Source organism: Pelodiscus sinensis, chromosome 1 (genome assembly GCF_052426305.1).
Source record: "Pelodiscus sinensis isolate ZL-2025 chromosome 1, ASM5242630v1, whole genome shotgun sequence".
Taxonomy (NCBI): Eukaryota; Metazoa; Chordata; order Testudines; family Trionychidae; genus Pelodiscus; species Pelodiscus sinensis.
The window spans coordinates 141,262,713-141,285,420 of NC_143052.1; the positions used below are offsets into that span (position 1 = coordinate 141,262,713).

At 45.9% G+C, this 22,708-nt stretch overlaps 1 protein-coding gene and 1 gene segment (V, D, J or C); both read left to right on the plus strand.

Moving 5' to 3' along the window:
- Nucleotides 1-792: 792 nt before the first annotated feature.
- Nucleotides 793-5,879, plus strand: LOC102445111 (anionic trypsin-like). Its single transcript, XM_006111842.5, has 5 exons — nt 793-929; nt 2,772-2,922; nt 4,181-4,434; nt 4,919-5,055; nt 5,624-5,879. Exons 1-5 carry the CDS (start codon nt 890-892, stop codon nt 5,771-5,773), a joined length of 732 nt encoding a protein of 243 aa, XP_006111904.2. The 5' UTR covers nt 793-889; the 3' UTR covers nt 5,774-5,879.
- A 6,416-nt stretch (nt 5,880-12,295) lies between these two features.
- The window catches only part of LOC102448133 (T-cell receptor beta-2 chain C region-like), a 29,174-nt gene continuing 18,761 nt past the window's right edge, over nt 12,296-22,708 (plus strand). Inside the window, 1 exon segment of the C gene segment in view lies at nt 12,296-12,436. Coding sequence covers nt 12,406-12,436 — 31 coding nt within the window.

A 22,708-nucleotide genomic window follows, 5' to 3' on the forward strand; every position in this document is an offset into this window, starting at 1 on the left:
GCCAAACTGGTAGTCTTTTGAAAATAAGGTTACCTTCATAGCAGTGGAAGCCAGGACTTTCCCATGCCCTCCTTCTTCCTGAGCTCCATCTTCACTTTCTATCAGATCTTTGTCTCTCTGTCTATCCCAAATTTCCCATTGTTTCTTCTGTTAAACTGCTTCTATTGTTCTTCTGCTGCCAGCCAAGCTGAGTTCCTATGCCTAGCCAGTCTTGAACTTTCAGCTGCTGGGAGCTAAAATTCTGATCATCATCTCTTCCTTTGTCTCCTCCAGATCTTCCATGTAAATGTGCAAGTCTCACTTAGTTCATGTTAACAATTCTGATCTACAACCATGCTGCTAAGTTACTCAAACACCCATTGCTTCCTTCTACACTCAGTGTACTGCAAACCAAAGGTCACAGAGAAACCAAATTAAACCTCTGGACATTACAAATATTACCAACCATTTCTACATTCATCATAGGAGCCCAAAGCTGAAAAAGCAGGAAATAGCAGAACAAGACTGAGGGGCACTGGCAGGGCTGTGTGGGGAGCCCAGAGCTGCAATAGCAGGGGCTGCAGGGCAAGGCTGTTTGGGAAACTCAGGGCTGGAATAACAGGGGCCTGCAGGGCACGATTAAGGTGCATCAGCAGTGCTGTATAAGATTTGACATTTGCTGTTTTAGTTTCAGGAAATTCTTGATCTGGTCTCTGTGGCACCTGCAGTCACTTTAGGATATTTTTAGCTTGATAATGTAACTAAATGTGTTTGAATGATGTATGATCCTGGGAAGTCAGAACCTGGTGGGACCTTGGATTGGGGAAGATAACACCCTCTAGGAGGTATAAAATGAGGTGATTTCTTCAGCAAATCCTATCACAGTTGACTGCTCACTAATAGTGACACCATGAAACTTTTCCTGATTCTTGCCTGTCTGGGAGTAGCAGGTGAGTTTTCAAAAGCTGATTAATTCTGCTGATGCTCCAGTGTCCTCCAGGGACAAGTTTTCCCCTTTTCTTTAGAGTTCGCTGTCTTTGGGGTTTTTCTGACATTGGTAAACCTCTTTCTACAAGGAAGAAGCCTTTTCCCGAAAGAACTCTTTCAGAAAAAGGTGTGTATCGATTGGGAAAAGGGCTTTTTTTCAAAAGAAGAGGCCTCCAGGAAAAAGCACAGGTACCCTGGTGGCCATTCCGTCCACAGCAGTCAGAACTTAAATGCAAGATAGCATCCAGTGAATGTGGATGCTATCTTTCGAAAAAGCAGATCACTTTTTCGTTGTGCTTTTGCTGTGTGGACAGTTACTTTCAGAAGAAGTTTTTTCGCAAGATCTCTTCTGGAAAAGCTTCTTCCGAAAGAAGCCGGCAATCTAGACATAGCCTCAGTCTCTCTTTCAGTCTGTCTCTTCTTGTCCTCCTTTGCCCTTTTCTGCCTCCTTCAGACCTTTACATTTCTACTCCTTCTCTCAAGCTATGTCTACTCTATAGCTTTTTCTGATTGCGTTTCTGGAAGAGGCTTTTCTGTCATTTGGCCCCCTGTAGACGGGGCCAAATGGTGGAGAAACTTCCTCTTTTGGAGGAGCCCTTGTTCCTCATAGAATGAGGTATACACGGCTCCCCGAAAGAGTGCATCTGCTCTTCTGCAAAAAAAAAAGAAGAGCAGACTCATTCCCTGGATGCGGTGGAGTTTTACCTCTGGTATCCCGGAAAACCCCCGCAGTGTAGACATAGTCCCAGACACTGTTTTTACCTATACTTGCTCCCTTCTCTTGCCCTGTCTCTTTCTCGCTCTCTCTTCCCATCTATTTTTTGTCTTTTATACTTCTGACTCCCTGCAATGAAACAAAAATTCCATTGGCAGTTTTAATTGGTATTGACATTCTTTTTCATGTCTTGTCCTAAACTGATGCATATGGTTTCTGTTCACTGTTAATCAGCCATCATGCTCTGCACCAGATGTGGCAGTTCTTTAGTGATGGATGCAATCAATTCTCTCTCTCTAATTCTTGTTCCCCCGACTCTCTCTATAGTCTGTAAAACACGTTGAGGTCTTTCAGGGCTTGAGATATGAGAGCAATGTCCTGGGCTGTGAGGGAGCAGAGGTGAAGAGACTATTCTTTCCTGGACCAGAAAGTTAGTTGTCACAGCCTCATGCCTTAGGGAGTGGTGGGCATGAAACATGGACAATTGAGACTAAAGCTTTTAAGTGTCTGGTTAAATAATTTGCTGTTTGTTAGCTGCTGCTGCAGTTCATATCACTGGAGTCCAAATTATTTTTAATACCTGCTGTGATGTAGTGCTGGTATGTCACTAGTTGCTATGCTTGGGCTGTGGGTGACCCCTACTGGCCTGCATCTGTAAGCACTGCCCAGTGTGGGGGGTCGCCTGAGGAGCCTCAGGTCCTGTAGACAAAGCAAAATACAGGACTATGTAGCACTTTACACTGTCCTGTAGACAGTGATCCAACCGGTTCTCACCGGAGAGGGAAGGAGTTTGAACAAAGGAAGGGAGTGGTTTGGAGAAGAGTCAGCCTGACTGGGGCAAACATGGAGAGAAGAGGCTAAGCGAAGTGATGGGAGTCCAGGGGCCTAGACACCCCTACCCTAAGGGGTCTGCGCCTGCCTGGCCCTGACTCCTTATACCCACATCTCGCCCACGCTGGGCTGTATCCTGGAGACGCAATAAACCCTCTCTATTCTACTGGTTGGCAGAGTCTCATCTTGCTGCTATGGAGGTGCTGGATCGGGGGGATCCCTGATGCGCCGTCACACCTGCTTTCTCTATTTCCCTCAGCTGCTGTCCCTGTTGATGATGATGACAAGATTGTGGGGGGCTACACCTGCTCTCTCCCCTATCAAGTGTCCCTAAATTCTGGGTACCACTTCTGTGGGGGCTCTCTCATCAACAGCCAGTGGGTTGTGTCAGCTGCTCACTGCTACAAATCGTGAGTGAATGATAATACATTGCATATTACCTATGGCTAAGTGTCCTCTGGCTGAGATCTTCTCAGATGTAATCAGACCTTCCCACTACACGTATGGAAGAGCAATAAAAGATAATCCATGTGGCAGGATGTGATGTGGGTGACTGAATAGGAGCCACTGCCCTCTGACTAATTATATCTTCCAGTGCCCAAGAATGGGGATGCCATTAAAGTTCCCACAGCACTTTTCTCTGTAGTAAGGTTGATGGTCGATCAGTCCAAGCCAATTTCTTATTTAATTCCCCCAGAATTTTCAATTGGATCCATTCTTCTTCTTCTTCATTTTGAGACCTAAACTATGCTTGGTAACATTGCTAAGTGCTACTAGACAATTGTCCCATGCTTCCCTAGAGGTGGCTGTGGAGGGGGTGAAGTGATCCCTATATAAACTTTCTGGACAGGGCCTAGTTCTGCCCTTCAGTATTTTAGTTCAATTTCCATTGAAATTCATATTGTCTGAGCACAGGACTGAATCCACCTTCAGGGAGGTAATTGGCCTTGGTATGAAAGTTTGCTAGTGAAATGTAATATATTATTGCTACTCCTATAATGCCAAAAAAACAAAACCAGTCACCATTCCTGGATTCAGGAAGGACCTGAAGAGTGCAGCTAGCTGCGGGTTATAAGAAACATCCTGAGCTGACTCTGGGGATGGTCTAGGTTAGGAGTTTTCCAGCAAACACCTTCTGCAAAGCTTTTCACAAGAGAAGGACCTTCTCCTGTACACAACACACCAATAAGTTCTCAGAACCTTTCATGCTTTTGACTATGGGCCACAGCTTGAGATCTACTGGACTGGTAGGGATGTCCACTTCTGTCTTTTATAATTAGAACAGACAGAGCTGGTGAATGTCACTGTTACTGTGTCACATAGACAAATATTCAACCAGGGAAAGAATCATCTGAACATCTGCCATTCACCATTTGAGATCAAGCATCAAAATTCTCCTAGCTGGTATGTTCTTACACAAGTAGGCTCACTGGGAAGATATAAGACCTTACACTTAGTTAGTGCCCCTGTTGCTGACGAGTTACCAAATGAGTTGACCCATTAGTTTTATTTCCATATGAAGACTGCTATGAAAGACAATCACAATTATTTCACTTGTGATCTAGGACAGAATTTGAACATCTAACTACATAGTCCACTGAATTGTGTTGTGCCACCTAGTGCTATTTGTGGTTAATCACTCTCCATTTTGCCTGGTTGATTTTGCAGCCGCATCCAGGTGAGGCTTGGGGAGCATAACATTGATGTGCTGGAAGGGGACGAGCAGTTCATCGACTCCCTTAAAATCATTCGCCACCCCAAATACAATTCAAGGCTCCTGGATAATGACATTATGCTCATCAAGCTGGCAACCCCGGCTACCTTGAACTCCCGTGTCACAACCATCTCCCTGCCCTCTGCCTGTGTGGCTTCTGGGACTCGGTGCCTGATCTCTGGGTGGGGAAACACCCTCAGCAGTGGCAGTGAGTATGAATGTGCCTCACACATGACACACAGATGCCTTATCATAGCATTACAGTTCTAGAACCCAGATACAGCTCAGTCCTGCCCTGCAGCAATTTTTGCTCTTGCAGTCTTTGGGTCTGCATGCTCAGCTCTGCTGATTATCCTCACTCCTTATTAACAGTGTCCCTGCTGTCCCAGCCCTAGGCTCCTTACACAGCTCTGCCAGTGTCCCTCAGCCCTGCCCTGCCCTGCCCTGCCCTGCCCTGCAGCCCCCTGCTATTCCAGTCCTGGGCTTTCATTCCTGCCTTGAAATAATCCCTGTTATTCTATTATTCTAGTCATTGAGTTCCTCCTCACAGACATCTGCTAATTCTGGTCAGTTGTTCTTTCTGCTCTCTTCTTTATTGGCTTCTCTAGCCCAGAAAGGGACCAGTCTTTACATTAATTGGCATGTCTACATTCTAAGATGTATCTTACCCACTCCCACCCCCATGTTGGCAGGCAATTACCCTGAGCTTCTTCAATGTCTGGATGCACCAGTGCTGACAGATGCCGAGTGTAGTGAAGCTTACCCAGGACAAATCACTACCAACATGATCTGCGTGGGATTCCTGGAGGGTGGCAAAGACTCCTGCCAGGTGAGCTGCCTTTCATTTCCTCTTGTTCTGCAGAGACTGGGCTCAGCTGCCCTCATCCCTCTGATACCATCCTTAGGGCCAGAACTCTGAGAACCTGAAGAGTTGACCACAAGATGTGCTGAGGAAAAGGGTGTGTGCAGGAGTTTGGGGGCATGTTTGGGAGTGCAGACTGGGTGGGTCAAAGGATCAAGCTGTGGATGTAGAGCATTTTATCTGGGCTATAACTGCAGCTCAGCCTCTGATTTCTGGTAGAGATGGGCAGGATGGCTAGAACAAGAACAGAGATAGGTGCCTGCTTCCAATCCAGTCTCAGATCAGCAGAGTTGGACCTATTAAGCTTTTAACCACAGTTAGCACTGTAATTCCAAGCACTGCTGAAGGGTGCTGGGTGGATGATGGTCAATGGAGGAAACACTTGAAATCTTGATCTTCTGTCTTTCCTGCCTATCAGATATAATGGAGCATGTTGTTTTTAAGGCTCCACTGCAGCTAGTTGAAAGATTAGCTGAGTAGATTCCTCTGCCTTAATTAGCTTGTGTCAGTAACATCCAAATCCTTTCCCTCACAGGGCGACTCTGGTGGCCCAGTTGTGTGCAATGGAGAGCTCCAAGGAGTTGTGTCCTGGGGGATTGGCTGTGCTCTGCAGGGTTACCCTGGAGTCTACACCAAGGTCTGCAACTATGTTGACTGGATCAAGGAAACCATTGCTGCCAACTGAGACATCCAACGCCGACTGGTTTCCTGGTGACATTTCCTTCCCCCTCCTTTGACTCATCTCTGAAAAGAACACAGAGCAAATACAAATATATTAGAGCTAGAAAGTGCTTTCTGGGTGTTCGTGTTTTTTCATTGTTTTTCATAACAATGCCTTACCGGACCATATAACTGGTACATGATGGGATCACTGTCCCAGCATCGAATGGTCCATCTCTGGGTGACCCACAGCATGTAGCAATACTCCACATCACAAACTTAGGGTGCGTCTTCACTGCAGCATTTTTCTGGAATAATGTCCGTTATTCCAGAAAAACAATCCTTGAGTCCACACTGCAATTGTGTTCTTTCAACAAAAAGTTGAAAGAACAGTGGGATTTTTCCACCAGCAGTAAACCTCCTTCTACGAGGAAGAAGGCTTTTTCCAAAAAAACTTGTTTGGAAAAAGGCGTGTGTGGATGCGGAAGAGGGAGTTCTTTCGAAAGAAGAGGCCTTGAGAAAATAACACAGGTGCCCTGGTGACCACTCCACCCAAACTCATCACAAGTCCTCACCCAGGGACAGAAAGGCATAGGGGGGCAAGGCACAGGCCTTAGTGGGGAGGCCCTGAGGAGAGTTCCATCTATGGTCCCCCCACAGTTGGGGAAGCCCAGGGTGGCAAATCCAGCCATGATGGGGTCCAGGTCTCCCAGGTGGACGACCCTGTGCAGCAGGACAGAGTTGATGGCCCTCATCACCTGCAGAAGGAGACAAAGAAACACACAAAACAGAATCAGAGGGGGTGGCTGAGCCCTTGGGAGGTCCCTGAGTCCCATTCTCCTTCCACCGCCAAACACCCCAGAAGCCACCCTCTATGATGCCCCCTGCAGCTCTCTGTGTGTGGAGGACAGCAGAATCCCCCAGGAATGGCACTTCTCCCTCACCTCCGGCCTACCCTCTGCACTGCTCTTTCCCTAGGGTCCCCCTTTCCAGAACTCCCCTACCCGCAGGGACTGCAGCCAGAGAGCACCTCTATGAGGAGGGCCCCAATGGTGGATTTTCCCACGCCAAGCTGGTTGCTCATGGACCAGTAACTGTCTGGGGTGGTGAGCTTCCAGACGGTGATGGTGACCCACTTCTCCAAGGGGATGACAGGTTGCATCTGAGTGTCCCATCGATGGAGGGCAGGGGCGAGCCAGGCACACTGCTCCATAAATGTGGCCTTCCAAATGCAGAAGATGTGGAGCCTCTACTGGTCATCCCACCACTCCATGTCCAGTTGGTCCCATTAGTCGAAACTGGTGTCCAATATCTCTCCACCATGGGGTGCTTTGCAAGGGCCTTGCTCCTGCACACAGGCAGAGGGTCTCACTGATGAGCTCAGAGTCAAGCTCTTGCAGGACCTTGAAGGCAGCCTGCACAAACTGCTGAGGAAACTGCACCATGGCAGTGTGGGGCCATCACATGCTGAGAGGCAGTTCTGACTCCATGGCAAGGAGTGTGCTGTGGTGTCCACAGGCAGGACAACCAGAGCACACACTGCAAATGCTTTGCTGTCCCTCGGAGAGGTAGTAAGCAGGCAGCAGAAGCTGAGAAACAGCTGTCCGGGGGGAGGAGGGGATGTCCCTTTAAGTGCGTCTCAACTAGCCTTAGGCAATAGCACCCAGAAGCAACTGCTGATCTAATGCCCTGCCTGAACTGGTTCCAGGTGGCCTTAAATGCGAGGTAGCGTCCAATCAGCGTGGACGCTATCTTTTGAAATAGCAAATCGCTTTTTCGTTGTCCTTTTTCCAAAAGAAGCCTACAGTCTAGACATAGCCTAACTCAGGCAGGAATGCAGGGTACTGCATCCAGTTGTGCCTGCTGGGGAAATTTTAGGCATGCTACGTTTATTCGGGATGGACGATAACCAAGTCTTCTCTAAACATACAACATTGTCCATGCATGTTTTTAAACAAGATTTAGTGGTTGTGAAAAGTGCGGACTGATAACCCTAAAGACTGATCCAAACAGGGACAGCAACAGAACAGGTTTTCTCACCCTTCTTCTCTCCCCATCCCACACACAATGCAGGATTACTATATATACAGAGCAGTGTCTAATGCTGGGTCCAGTCCTGTTCTAAATGGCTGATGGGGGCACCACTTCCCTCGGAGACCACTCCACAGTGCAACAGATCTGTTTGGAAATATTTTCAGAAATGTCTCTGTCATGGCGTGTCAGGGAGCCCCTGAGCCCTTCATGCCCATCCCCAGCCAGACATGACTCTCAGCCAGCAAGTAGAACAGAAGGTTTATTGGTTCACAGGGACACGGCGTAGTACTGGATTGATGTTACACAGGCTAGTCTAGACTGCATCCCTCTATCGACATAGGGATACAAATCAAGCACATTGAAATTGCTAACAAAGCAGGGATTTAAATATCCTGTTCCTCATTAGCATAAACATGGCCACCAGTTTTTTCTAAACAGAGGTGTTTTTTTAAAAAACAGCAGTCTAGACGTGGATCTGTCGAAAATAAAGCCTTTTTCAACAGCTCCTGTATTCCTCAATAAATGAGGTTTACAGGATCTGTCAAAAAAGGGTTTATTTTAGACAGGTCCATGTCTAGACTGTCGGGTTTTTTCGAAAAAACTTCATTTAGAAAAAAAGTGGCGGCCATGTTTATGCTAAGGAGGTGCGGGATATTTAAATCCCTGCTTCATTAGCAATTTCGATGTGCCTAATCTACATCTGTCAACAGAGAGGTGTAGTCTAGACACCCACAGGGACCAGGAGCAGGCAGCATTATTCCTCTCAGGGAGAAGAGGTCCCAGTCCCTTTCCCCACTCTTTCCTACCCTAAGCCCCTTCTGACATCCTAGCCCAGATGAGACTGACTCACCCCTCAGGCCCTGCTCCCCGCCTGGTGTCAGCCTCGCCTATCCTTTGTCCTGCTTCCAGGCCCAAGGTTTTATTGCTGTCACCTGGTTCACAGGAGGAGAGAGACTGAACATACTTCCACAGTGAGTCATGACCAGCCTCCCCCTCCTCATGCACAAAAGCTTCAGAGAGGTAGCCAAGTTAGTCTGTAAGGGTATGTCTACACTACCACCCTAGTTTGAACTAGGGTGGTAATGTAGGCAACCGGAGTTGCAAATGAAGCCCGGGATTTGAATTTCCCGGGCTTCATTTGCATAAAGCCAGGCGCCGCCATTTTTAAATGTCCGCTAGTGCGGACTCCGTGCCACGCGGCTACACGCGGCACGGACTAGGTAGTTCGGACTAGGAGTCCGCACTAGCGGACATTTAAAAATGGCGGTGCCCGGCTTTATGCAAATGTCTACGGGAAATTCAAATCCCGGGCTTCATTTGCAACTCCGGTTGCCTACATTACCACCCTAGTGCGAACTAGGGTGGTAGTGTAGACATACCCTAACAGACTGGCAGGGCATGTAGATGGTATCATAAGCTTTATGCCCATGAAAGCTCATGATACCATCTACATGTTTTGTTAGTCTTTAAGCTGCTACTAGTCTAGTTGTTGTTTTTAAGTTTTTTCTCCTTATGCAGATAGTGCTGCAGTGTCTGGGGAAAACTGAGGCACACACACACACAATACAGCAAACCGTGAATGTAACAATAGAGTGAACACAGGAATACAACAGTGGACAACTCCCCCACTATGTCACAGTCTCCCCTTTGCTCAGTTTTGTCCCATTTATGTATGTATTTGTAGTCCCTGTTCCTCGTGGAAATAGATTTCAGATGTCTTGCCTACTGCAAGACTGAAGGTGCACAAAACATAATTGAAGCATTGTCCTCTTCTTCATCCTTTTCTGTCTCTCTCACTGTCTGCTCTTTTAATTCACTTGCAATGCCTGTACTTTTGACAACTGCCCATCAAGTCCGAAACCATGGCAATTCCAAACCCGAAATGGAAGAAGGTTGCCCTCTGTTTGCAGCTTTGGAGAATTACCTCTTAAAATTAACATCCAAATGAAATGGCAACATCATCCATAGGCATCATGACACAAAGTTAAATGTAAACAAAGGGAGGAATGTGATTGGTCAAAGAGCCCCCTCTCTCCCTGGACAGGTAGCTTGTGGAGTGGAGCTTATTAGTGACATTAAGGACATCAACAGCCACAAAGTTGCTTCATTATTCTCTTGTAAATCTCTTCCGGAAGCTTTTCTTTGCCCTGACAATAAAACTTAACAGTAGGTAGGATGCTGCTATGTAGAAACTACAGCCTATCAAGCTGGCCAATTCTGTTTCATAGTTTCCCTGTACTTATGGTAGCCATCTGTTTTCTCTTGGGTTACATTTAGATTGTAAACTCCCTGGGGCAGACAGTGCCTGTGTTTATACAGCCCTAGCACACTGCAGTCCTGGTCTATGACAGAGGCTCTGAATACAAATAATGCAGATACTTTTTTATGACGTTGTTGTTATTGTTATTATTAATAATGACAACAATAATAATAATTCAAGTAAAAGTCCACAAAAGGCAAAATGAAAGCATAATTATATAGAGACTTCGCTTAGTGATGGTCCTTGTAGTAACAACTGGAGACACAGAACGGCAAAGACAGATACACTACACACTATCAAGAGATGAGACAGAGACAAATGGGCAGTTAATGTCTCAAAACAATACTTCTAATACTCCAGTCATCTGAAGAAGTGGGCTGTGCCCACGAAACCTCATGATACCATCTACATGTTTTGTTAGGAAAAACTTAAAAAACAACAAATAGTTTGGTACCACTTTATAGACTATTACAGACTAACTCGGCTACCCTCTGGAGCTTTTGAATACTTTTACATGTAATTCACTTTGAAAAGGCAAACACACACACAATTGTTCCCACTGGTTAGTGGCCACCCACGTTTGCAGAAGCATGTGTCTTTACTAGTGCAGAACATTTCAGATTGCAGAGGTGCTTTGATTTCACTAATGCTGAAAACCTATAATTACTGCAGGGACACACCTATATCTGTCACCCAGCCTCTGTGTGTGTGTATGTGTGTGTGTGTGTGTAGGCCAGGGCTGGTTCTAGGTGGAGCAGGTGTCGGGCTTTGCACCTGGGCAGACAGTGCGGGGAACGTCCTCCCCCGAAGCTGGCCACGCCACACCCGGGGGCCCTGCTAATCCGAATTGCTGCTCACTCTGGGCATTGCAATGGGACTGACTGCGCACACACCCCGCCCGAGCCTGAGGTGCTCCCCGCCTTGTGCATGCACCTGCCACTGCCGAGCGCTGCACACCTGCAGATCCCACCACCGGGTGAGCAGTGGCCAGGGCCGGTTACCCACTAGCGAGGGATCCGACGCGGGCAGCGTGTTTCGTCCCCGCACCTGACAGCTGTTTGGGGCTGGCATGACCGCACTGTCTCACCTCCGCCAAACCCAGGTCATGGAGTGGGGCCAACGATGGGCTGCAGCTGCTGTAGCTGTCTCCCTAGCTGCCCACGTAGTGAGCTTACCTCCCAGGCGGCAAGCCCTGTGGGTGATGGCAGCCGAGCCTGGGCTCGCATGAGCGGTCGGGCTCCCAGGCTGGCTTCAGGATGTGACAGTGACTCCCGCTGCGCGGTGCCTGGAAAGGGCTGGGATCCCGCGTCAGGGCTGGATCCAGTCAGGGCCCCATCAGCTGCGCTGAGAACTTCCCCTGGCTCTCTCCTCCCTCCGCACCCAGCACTGAGGTGCTGACCCTTCTTCCCAGGCGGCCAGGTGGGGCAGTAAGAGTGCGCGCTCCCCCTGCAGGCTGCCGGCTCCGCCGCCCCGCCCATTTCCTTGGGCGGCCAGAGGCAGGCCCGTGTTGGGCATTAAGGCTGGCCGGAATGCTGCCCCTGGAAATGTGCCGCCTCAAGTACCTGCTTGGTTTGCTGGTGCCCTGGTAGAGGCAGGTCTAGCACAATGTGGGACTAGCAGGTTTGGTAAGACAGGTAGGTGTGCTCCTTAACAACCCAGCTCTATTTATTTATAGGGGGGGCACATCTGCAACCCCTGTGACACCTTCCTGTACACACAGAGGCACATGCACGCAGGCACACACTTTAAGCACTGTATTTTACCAGTGTCCCAAAATGAACACCAGCTTCCCCACACCACTCTGGTTCTAAGTACTGCTGCTAGCCCCTCTCTTCTCTGCAAACTCTGCTCTCTGCTGGACAGACTAGGTCAGAGTTTCTTGTGTGTGTTGCATTTCCTATTGCTTGCTGCCTGAGAAGAGCTAGTCCTATAAGTGAGATGATTGGACTGGGTTTGGGTGTGTGTATGCCCCCTACTGGATGGTTGTCAGAACTTTTTCATGTGTCTACCCCTTCCCTTGGTAGGCTTAGTGTGTGTAGATTACATTTAGCTGACATGACTTCTTCCTTTGTGGGGTGCACCCTGATCTGTAAACAAGCCTCTGGGGAAGGACGCACTTCCAAGGGCTATTTTATGTGTGATGTAGGGGAGATAAACAGGATGTCATGTGACCTGACCGCATGCCCACTCAGAATGTCTATATAAGGGCTGTATTTCACAGAATCAACCATCGTCTTTTTTCCTTGACCCCTTTACTAACAGTCTCAGCAAAGAGGTGAAGAATTGAATGGGCCAATGAGGCTCAGCTCTCTTCTTGTTCCCAGATAAGATCTCTTCATGGCAGGGACTGCAACTCACGGAGCATGAAAAAGACCTGCATTGCCATTGCCTATGGTATGCCACTCAGAGATTTGCCATTCCAAGGATAAACAGAGGTCTCAGGCTCCAGGGACTGTCAATCTAGAGCGAGATCATCTCACCAGCCCAGATTTTCAGAGAAAAGATCAACGCTCAGAAAAAGCTGTAAACAATGGCTCCATTCTGGCAGGAGAACACAGGGCCTCATAGTCCAGAGCTAATGGGTCTGTGGTGGATTAAAAGGGTGGCAGGCGGTGGGAGAGGTGGGGGGAAGGGGGTGGAAGGAATATGCAGAATGCTGTGGAGATAAAAGATAGGTGTCTAATCAGCTCACTAATGAAAAATTTTGCCACTGATTTTTTTCTAGCCATGGAATAAGGCTTCTGCTATTAATATGTGTTATAAAGAGATGGCTATAGTTAGAAATAATCTCTCTCTCACACACACACTTACACACACATGCACATACACGGAGCATTTCCTCTCCAAACAGCAGCAAATGAACTGCTGAGGAAACAGACAGGTTCTGGAGAAGCTCTCTGATGGTGGTTGGGCAATGTCATGGAGGGGTGGAGCCTTGAGGAGGATTGTTTTTGTATGAGGTTGTAACATTGTGGGGACAGGGGGCCCACGGTGATACATTCTCTAGGGAGGCCTTTACAAAAACCTTCCTCGTGGGTATCCCATTTGAGAGAGAGCCGAGACAGATACAGAGCAGTCTGCAACACAGCAGATACATTCTACCTGGTCTGTGCCTACGCCCATTGCTGTACAATACAGCAGGCACTTTCTACCTGGGTTGGACATACCTAGAGGACTCTGCAGCATGGTTTATCTTCTACCTAGGATGTCTTTACAGCATTTGGCTCCACTCCAACTGGGATATAACAGAAAGATCAACAGCTCTGCCAGCATATTCTACCTGGGAAGTATTTATGTTTGATAGGACAGCCAGTGCTGGGCTGGCCCTGAAACATTTTTGAGCACAAAAGATTCAGCCAGGATAGACATAAAACACACGTCAGTTCAAGAGTCAGAAACTTCACATTATGCTAGTGTGCTAACTTCTTGCAATAAGTGGCCCTTTATTCATGTGAAAAAGCCTCCCTGAAAAAAGACAATTCAAGACATAACAGAGACCTGTCAGAAATGTGACTTGCGGTGCCAGATGTACAAAAGAGACAGCAGTGATTCAAATGTAAATCTCTTCTGGGTCTTTCCCTCTCCAGTTCAGCTTCCTGTAACCCTGATTATAGCAACAGGTTCAAGGCTTCCCTTTGACTCACCCCTTTATTAACTCAGGAAAGGCAGGGATTAGACTGGGTCTAAGTGACTGAATTGCCAGGATTATCTTTGGGGTTTTGGGTTGACTTCTGTAATCTACTAGGATGCCTGTCAGTTTTCTATCAGGATCTTCCTAGGACTTCGGCACCCTGTCAGCAGAGGAGAAATCAGAAGGCTCTTTGCTTTAATTCAGGGATAAAAAGATGCTGACACCATGCTCTTTGTGAGCATCTGTTTATAGTTATTCCTAGTTCCCATTAACTAATTACTTCACTGACCCTTGAACATCCACCACTTGCAGAAAGAATGGCTGCCTACGCCTTGGAGAACAGGACTGGGAATTTGGAACTTCAAGGCACCAAGAGGTCCTATTCTTAGTGCTTTCACGGACTTGTGGACAACCTTGGGTACCTATTTTCTCCATCTGTTAAATGGGGACAATATGTATTGATCTCACAAGGGAATGCGAGGGCTGTTTAGATAATGTCTGTAAAGCAATTGGAAGGAGAACTATAATAATAGGATCAATAAATAATGAACAATACTCTTCTAGTGAAAGCTAGTGAATGCTGAGTAGTGCACAGAAGCAACATAGGCCCTGGGGTTTTAGATAGGGTTAACACCTCTTATGCCTGTCCACCTAACCTGGAGCATGTCCCTTTCTTCTGCTTATTTATGCAGCTCCTTGTCATTGTGACCAACGATAAAGTCTATTTTGGCACAGGCACAAAACTCACTGTGATAGGTAAGAAAATTTTATTTTAATCCCTTGACATTCCATAACTTCCCCTTTGGAAGCAACTCCTTCCCCATCCACATTCCCTGTTAGTTATTGAGCTGGTGTTTTCCCAGTGTGTCAATTACCAAGTCTACTTCGGAGAAGGGACTAAGCTCACTGTCCTAGGTAAGGCATAAAATTCCCCGTTGGTTGCTGAATGACTGTAATTTATGTGGAAAGGGGACTGTCAGAGACAAGAATTAGGAATGGTGAGGGGCTGTGATACATTTGTGTATACTAAATTTGAATTAATATAACAACCTCTGCACAATCTCTCTGTAAATATTTCCATTGCAAGCTAGTAATTCTGGGGCAGAATTCTGGAAGAGACAAACAAATATGCATGATATTTTTTGAAGACAAAATAGAAACACAAACAAACAATCAGTTTTATGACAAGTTGTGTTCTCAGATGCCTGATGCTCTAATTCCTAGTTGCTCTTTTTCCATCCACTGGGACTCAGGGCCCCTAATAACACACCAAGTGAAGAAGTCTTCCTGGCACAGCTATTACAAGAAAAAAGATCATTTAGACAATGGGAAAGCTTAATGCAATGAGAATCCAAAAATCCCAAGAGAAGATGCTTGCCTAGGTCATGTCTGCACTAGGAAATTATTTCAAAATAACTTATTTTGTAATAATAACTCCTGAAATAACTATTTTGAAATAAGTGTTATTCCTTGTAGAAAGCAGGAGTTATTATTCCAAAATAATGAGCCCTTTATTTTGAAATAACGGGCTTGGTAGTTTGGATGCTCTGCTGGTTATTTCAAAATAAGGGGAGTTATTTCAAAATAAATTCTAGGTTAGACCAGGGCTTACTGACAGTAGTAGGTCATTTAGTTCAAACATAATATAAAGCTTTGGGGGGTCCCCTCTTTGGTTTTGGACTTCCTCAACTTTGATGGGCAAAACAACCTAACAAACGACCACTGTGTTATCATTGTCACACAGCTGTCATCAGGATCTGCATTCTTGCTACCACCAAACTTTTGATTGCACCAACCCCCTTTTAATAAGGCTGTAGAAGTGTTATGGGTTACTAATTGTGATTTCCACAACAATCAGTCATGGAGAGTCCTATAGTAATTTTACAATGATTAATTGTCTTTTTTGAGATGTGAGTCTCTGATATCTGGCCTGCAGGAATTCACGGTTTAGGACACAGATTGACCAAAGCCTGTTGAATGTGCACTTTGAAAGTTTCTGGTCAAGACAGGTAAGAAAAACTAGTGGAGCAGAGGTGCTGAAGAGTGTATTGGGGAAACTTTGAACAGCCTGGGGGATGGGGCAAGCTGCTAAAGAACGATGTGGAATCACTATCTGGAGATGAAAGCAGAGGTTAGAAGGCCATCTGTCAGAGATGAGTTAGGGACAGTGAATTCAGTCTTCCTGTGACAAAGAGGAATAGACTGGAAGGCCCCGTCAACCTTAAATGAGTTTGTGTATAGGTTTTAATGGTGTAAGCATCAAGTGGGGATCAGATTTAGATGGGGTGGGAGGTGAGAGATACTGAGATGACAATGAGCAATAAAAGGGAAGGATTCTGGATGAATTTCAGAAAATATTTCCTACACTGAGTCTGAACAAGTCTACCTGACTGAACTGTTGAAAGCCCCATCAGTTGACCCATTTAAATATGGAGCTGATAGGGCCCTGAAGAAGAAACTGTAGGAACCTGTTGTACATTGGCCCGAGCAGGGACACACTTGGTATGACCTTACAGATGGTTTATATCTGTTATTTCAAAGGCATTATAACGTGCTGTGCCTTTGGTTTCTCCTTGTCCTGGTTTATGGTGAGGAGGGGTAGATTGTAGAGTGGGTTCAGCAGAGGGAGGTTTTCCTGCAGCTGCAAAATGTTGTGAACTCTGAAAGGCAGTACTACGGCGATGGCACCAAACTCACTGTCCTAGGTAAGAGAGAAGACTGAGTGGTGTGTTGTTTGTGATATTTGTGAGGTATTGCCATGTGAAACTTGCCCAAGCTACATCTTGGGATCCATCCCACCTCCCGGAACATGCCTGCGGTCCATCTAGTCCAGTGACCAAAAGCTAATAGCAAATGCTTCAGAGGCATGTGTGACTCCTGCCCCAGCCAGAAAGTAGCTGCTAATGCCATCTGGTACTGTGATGGCAGGATTTCTCCTTGACACCAAACAATGGCCAACACAAGATCTGAAGCCTGTGTATTGATAGTCCTGATGGTCCTGGTGTTACTGCATGTTGTATTCTGAGCTATATGTGTGTCTAATTCATTTTGGATTCAGCCATGGGACTAGGTCTTCTCCCTGGTTATAGAGTCATCCCTCTCTCTCTACAGAGCAATACATTGGGCTAAAAAGGATAAAATGAAATTGGGGTGAGGAGTTTCCAGTGGCTGGGATGCATTATAACATGAGCACTCACTGGAAGCTCTATGGCAGGAGAAAGAAAGAAATAACAAGAAGATTGGGGGTGGGGACCTCTGCCTAGTCCCTGGGGTTTCTGCAACTCTCCTGCCTCATTGTGTAACAACCGGGAGCAGTACTTCGGGGATGGGACCAGGCTCACAGTGTTGGGTAAGGAACGGGCTACTGGCCCTGTGGGGCTGTGGGTGTGGTGTGACAACGGGAGAGCTTGGGCTACTTGGCACTTTACTCTCTGGAGATTGTCATTAGGCTGTCTGGCTCTCTCTGGAACTGTTACACTTGGGGGTGAGAGTAACTTACAATTTCTTACGGGTACTGTCCTGTTGCAAGCTGGGTCCCTGCCAGCTCTTTCAGTAGCTCCCTGCTGGCTTTTGCCACAGCTTAGCCAGCTCTTGCTGGAGCAGCGCACTGGGGTGCACCCCTTACCATCACCTCTGGTTACACTCCACAGTATTTCGCTTTCACTGACCCCAATTGGTAATTTGTCTTGCTGACTGTCTGTCTCTCTTTTTCTTGATTCGCCTCCTCTCTCTGTAGTGCTCGTACTCCCTCTTTTTTGTCTCTCTGTGTTTCTCACACACAGTTCCTCTCTCTTTTCTTTTCCCTTCTCTCTAAGCTGTTTTGAGAAAATATAGGAAGGACATTATAGAATCATGTACTGCTCTTTGCACCTGACTCCTGCTGCCTAACTGCAGTCTCCTGTGATACAATCTGACCATGATCACTCCCAAGTTTCCTGAGTTGGGGCACAGAGGGGACTGGGATAGGCTTTAGCAGTTGTGGGTTTCCTTCTGAGGCCTTACAGCGGTGTTCTAATACCTCTCCCCTTATCTTTGGAGCTGGCACTCTGCTGACTGTTACAGATAAGGGGACATGATTTATCATTCTGCTCCCCTGAAGGACACGTAGAATTTTCCCTCGTGCTAGTGACACGTAGCATTCACACAAGGGGAGGGGAGGGAAAACTGGCAAGAAAATTATTCAAAGCAGAAACGCCAGTCAGCTGGCACTTAACTCCATGATGATAAGGGGGAAACCAATGATAGTGTACTCACCTATCAAAAAATATTGACCTTGGCAAGGGGGTATAAATAATAGACTATTCCTAAAATACTGTCTCAATAGATTTCTTTCAGATTCTCTCTTTCTATGCAGCTGCCTGTTTGTCTCCATCTCTCTAGTCCATTCCTAATCTGCCCATTTATTTGACCTTCTGTGTTTTCTGTGGGGTTTGCAGCTGTGTTGGTCCCAGGATATTGGAGTGCAAAGGGAAAGAGGTAATAATTTATATTGAATGAACTTCTGTGGGAGAAAGAGGTCCAATCCCAGACCTAAAGAAAAACGCAATATATCTTGACACCTTATCTCTCTCATAAACGGAAGTTGTTCTTATAAAAGATATTACTATAGGGTGCGTCTACACTGTGCCATTATTTTGAGATAACTAGCGTTATTGAAAAATAACAATATGAGTGTCTACACAGCCATCCCATTATTTCAAAATAATGGATGACTTATTCCTCAATCTGTAAACCTCATTCTATGAGGAATAACACCTATTCCGAAATAGCTATTTTGAAATAAGGCATGTGTAGATGCACCACTACTGCTATTTCGAAATAGCCCCTCAGCAGAGCCATTCTAAGTTATTCCTCCCCAGTGCCCCCTGGGACTCTAAGTCAAGGTAGCAAATCTTAGGGAAGTCTGCCTCGGATTAACTTTGAGGGTTTCTTGCAGTATAGACGTACTATTCCAGAAAAGCTTATTTCAAAATAGCCGTGTAGTGTAGACGCACTCTTACACACTTTTTGTGTTTGCAAAACAAAGCTTTAATTATAAGGATGGGTGCAATAAAAGAGATCAGAGCTCTCCTGTAGTCACAATATTGCTTATGGGGAGCGGGAGGCAGCTGCTCAGGTTCTTGCAAGTCCCTGACTGCTGTGCTCTCTAGCCAGCACACCAAATTATGCAGAGGGAACCCATTACGCTGTTCTGGGTACGCACTGACAATCGTGGCTAATATTAATCACCATAAGAAAGCACCAAGATTTGGAATCCACATTAAAACAGGTTCCATCAGATAAAAACCTGCACTGACTCCCACATATCTTAGAAATGGTTCTTTGTGTGGGAGCCAGTGAGACTCAGCAAGCAGTGCAGCATGCTGATTCTCTGAAAAAGGCAGTGAAAATCACCCCCCAGGTGATTTTATATGGTTTTTCCAGGGATACCTTGTGAAAGGTATCTATCATTGATCCCATGTCATTTGAGGATAAGAATAATTATAGTAGTGCTGCAAAAAGATCAGTGATTTGTTTACTTTGCTATACCACTTGTTATTGTAAGGGCCCCAACAGGGAGAAACCTAATACTATAGTAGTGGGTGCTTTAGAAATGCTCGCTGCCTAAATCTGTCACTTATTTAATGTGTTAAAAACAAAACATAAATCTTAACTAAGGGCAAAATAGTGAACACAAATTATGCAAATGTGTGACCGTGTTTCTGCCTGATGGAGTAGTTAAGTCTTCTTTTGATGCCTGATTTGGCCAGTGTTGGAAGCCAGACTGTGCAGATCATTGATACAACAACCTATGGCTACATCTACACTGCAGGCTTTTTGTGCAAGAACAGCTGTTCTTGCGCAAAAACTTGCAGAGTGTCTACACTGCATTCACGTTCTTGCGCAAGTAAATTTACAGTACAGCATTGGAAAGCAGGGCTTCTTGCACTAGAGTGTTTCCACAAGAAAGCAGTGTAGAAAGGCAACATGAATTTCTTGCGCAAGAAACCCCTAAGGCTAAAATGACCATCAGAGTTTTCTTGAGCAAGAGAGCATCCACACTACCATGGACACTTTTGCACAAAAGTACATCTCTTACGCAAAAGCACATGGCAGTGTGGAAGCACATGGCACATGGCTCTTGTGGAAGACCTTTTGCACAAGAACTCTTGCACAAAACAGTTATTGTGCAAGAAGCCTGCAGTACAGCTGTAGCCCAAGTGTTCCAGATAAAATACATTAAGTCCCAGCACACTTATACTGAATTCTCCTATCTAATATACTAAACGTTATTGAGTAAGCAGACCAAGGACAGAGTTGTATGGGCTCATCACCTTTGTCCCCAAAATCTACAGGAAGGATATTCTTAGTTCAGGGCATAAAGTGATAGAGATAATCTGAAGCGAAGAATTTAGGAGAGTAGAGATTCAGTCCCAGTTTTAAATTATTTTAGTAACGAAGCTTTAAGCACTTCTTCCCTGGGGTGGACTATTTCATGCTATTCCAGACTTTGGTGTCTGGCCATGTTTCTGCTATTCAGACAATGCTTCATTTTGTTCATGTTCATCCCATTGCTCCTATTTATTCATCTCAAGTGTCCCTGAATAATTTTGATCCCTCCTTGGGCAACATGGAATTTCTCATTTTATGGTTTTCTCATATGGCAGTTATGGTAGTTAAGGCCAAAGCGGTGATCTGGAGTTCTTCACTTCAGTATGGGTCCATCTTTTAGCTCAGCTCAAGCCCTCTTCCTGGAGACCCTTTGTCCAGCCAGAGGGGGAAGATTAATCCCTTCCTTGCCAATCACACTGTAGCATAATCCTAAATAGTACATTGTCATATCTTATTACACCTCCCAGACATTCTGTAATTGCTACAAACATACTGATTAGAATCTCAGAAGATTAGAATAGGAAGAGACTTCAGGAGGCCATCAAGTCCAACTCCCTGCCCAAAGCAGGACCAACCCCAACTAAATCAACCCAGCCAGGGCTTTGTCAAGCCAGGACTTAAACACCTCTAGGGATGGAGATTTCACCCCCATCCTAGGTAACCCATTCCAGTGCTTCACCACCCTCCTAGGGAAATAATTTTTCCTAATATCCAACCTAGGCCTCTCCGACTGTAACTTGAGAAGTTCTGTTATCTGCTACTACTGAGAACAGCCTGGGGCTTCATTCTCTTTGGAATCCCCCTTCAGGTAGCTGAAGGCTACTATCAAGTCCCCCTTTATTCTTCTCTTCTGCAGACTTTTGGCTTATTTAGCCAAAATCCCCCAGACTCTCTTCATATACCTAGACTTTAGTAAAGCTTTTGATATGGTCTCACATGATCTTATCAGTAAATTAGGGGAATACAACCTAGATGGGGCTACTATAACGTGGGGGCATAACTGGTTGGAAACTGTTCTCGGAGAGTAGTTATTAATGGCACAAAGTCATGCTGGAAGGGCATAACAAGTGGGGTTCCACAGGAGTCAGTTTTGGGACCAGTTCTGTTCAATATCTTCCTTGACAATTTAGATGAAGACATAGAGAGAACTCTTATAAAGTTTGCAGGTGATATCAAGTTGGGAGGGGTTATAAGTGCTTTGGAGGATACGTTCATAATTCAAAATGATCTGGACAAACTGGAGAAATGGTCTGAGGTAAACAGGATGAAGTTTAATAAGTACAAATGTTACCAGATTTTCCCAAAACACTGGGGTATGCTCATTAATTAGGGTTAATCTTAAGGGATTGGGGGGAAGTTAACAATTCTATCAGTGTGCTGCTTGTGCTTACTTGTGCTCTCATATGGAGCTGAATTCTCCCTGCTGCCAATTCCCCCTCCCACTGGAGCTCTCCTGCAGTAACTATATTCCTCAGGATGGGGTTCTTCCCACCTTAGCAACACACACAGACTCTCAAACCCACTAACAGAGCACATCTGAGAAGACTGGGTAATCAGCACTCACAAGCTGACCCCTTATATGTCCCTGGACTCAGCAGGCTGGTTTAACAGCAGTGCCACACTGCACCCTCATGAGCCTTTGGACTCACTGGGCTGGATTAAACAGCACTTTAAGATGCCATACTCATAAGCCCCCAGGTTCAGCATCCCCTAATCCCCACTTTCACACCACAATCATTCACTGGTAAACCACATGATGAGCAAACCCCACAGGATTTTGGGCACTACAGGGATCTTTAGCTTGGGTACAAAAGTGTTGTTGCAGAGCAAATGAGAAAGATCCTAATTCAAACTATCATTACTCCTCGTGGAATAAGGAGTAACGGTAGTTTGAATTAGGATCTTTCATTCGAACTACCTACTCCGTGCCGCGTGTAGCCGCGGGCATGGAGTTCGGACTAAGGGGGGTTTTAAAATGGCGGCGCCCAGGAACATTTAAATCCCGGGCTTCATTTGCAACTCCGCTTGCCCTAATTACCCTACCTAGCTCAAACTAATGAGCTAGTGTAGACATACCCATAGTTATTTATTTCTGGATAGTGAATATATATATAGGGAGCCAGACACTCAAAACAATTACAATACTAAATCTAACTTGAAACTGATTACAAATGTTAGGGCTAGCTAACCATATAACAGTTTACATAGGGCAGAGTCAGGAGGCTATGCTTAGAGAGAGGTAGCTGGGGCGAAGGGGTGGGGGGACGGAGAGGGAGAGAGAGAGAGACCTCACCACTCCATGCAGCTTGCACTAATCAGGGTTTCCAGATGGTGATGGGAGCCGGGGATCCAGAGGGCAGGAGACAAGCAGAGCAGAGCCCCCAGCACAATCAGACAGGAGATGAAGAAGTCTCAATGGAACTGATGCACTTGAAATCCAGGTATCAGAACAGTTTTTCTTGGGCAAGTGTAGGAGTTTTTATAGGAATAGGACAATAGTTCAAGAGAACACTGGATTTGTTTATGGGTAAACAGAGGTGAGACAATAGAGACTGATCACTCCTGTTTATGGGTGATGTTCCTTGAAGGAGCTCACAATGCAACTAGGCAGTTTCAGTATTTTGGATGTCAATAGGCTCCATTACTAGAATTGGTCTGATAAT

Coding starts and splice junctions, on each gene's coding strand:
- LOC102445111 (XM_006111842.5), top strand. CDS start 890: ATGAAACTTTTCCTGATTCTTGCCTGTCTGGGAGTAGCAG. Junction 930..2,771: donor TGCCTGTCTGGGAGTAGCAG/GTGAGTTTTCAA, acceptor TATTTCCCTCAG/CTGCTGTCCCTGTTGATGAT. Junction 4,435..4,918: donor AAACACCCTCAGCAGTGGCA/GTGAGTATGAAT, acceptor CCATGTTGGCAG/GCAATTACCCTGAGCTTCTT.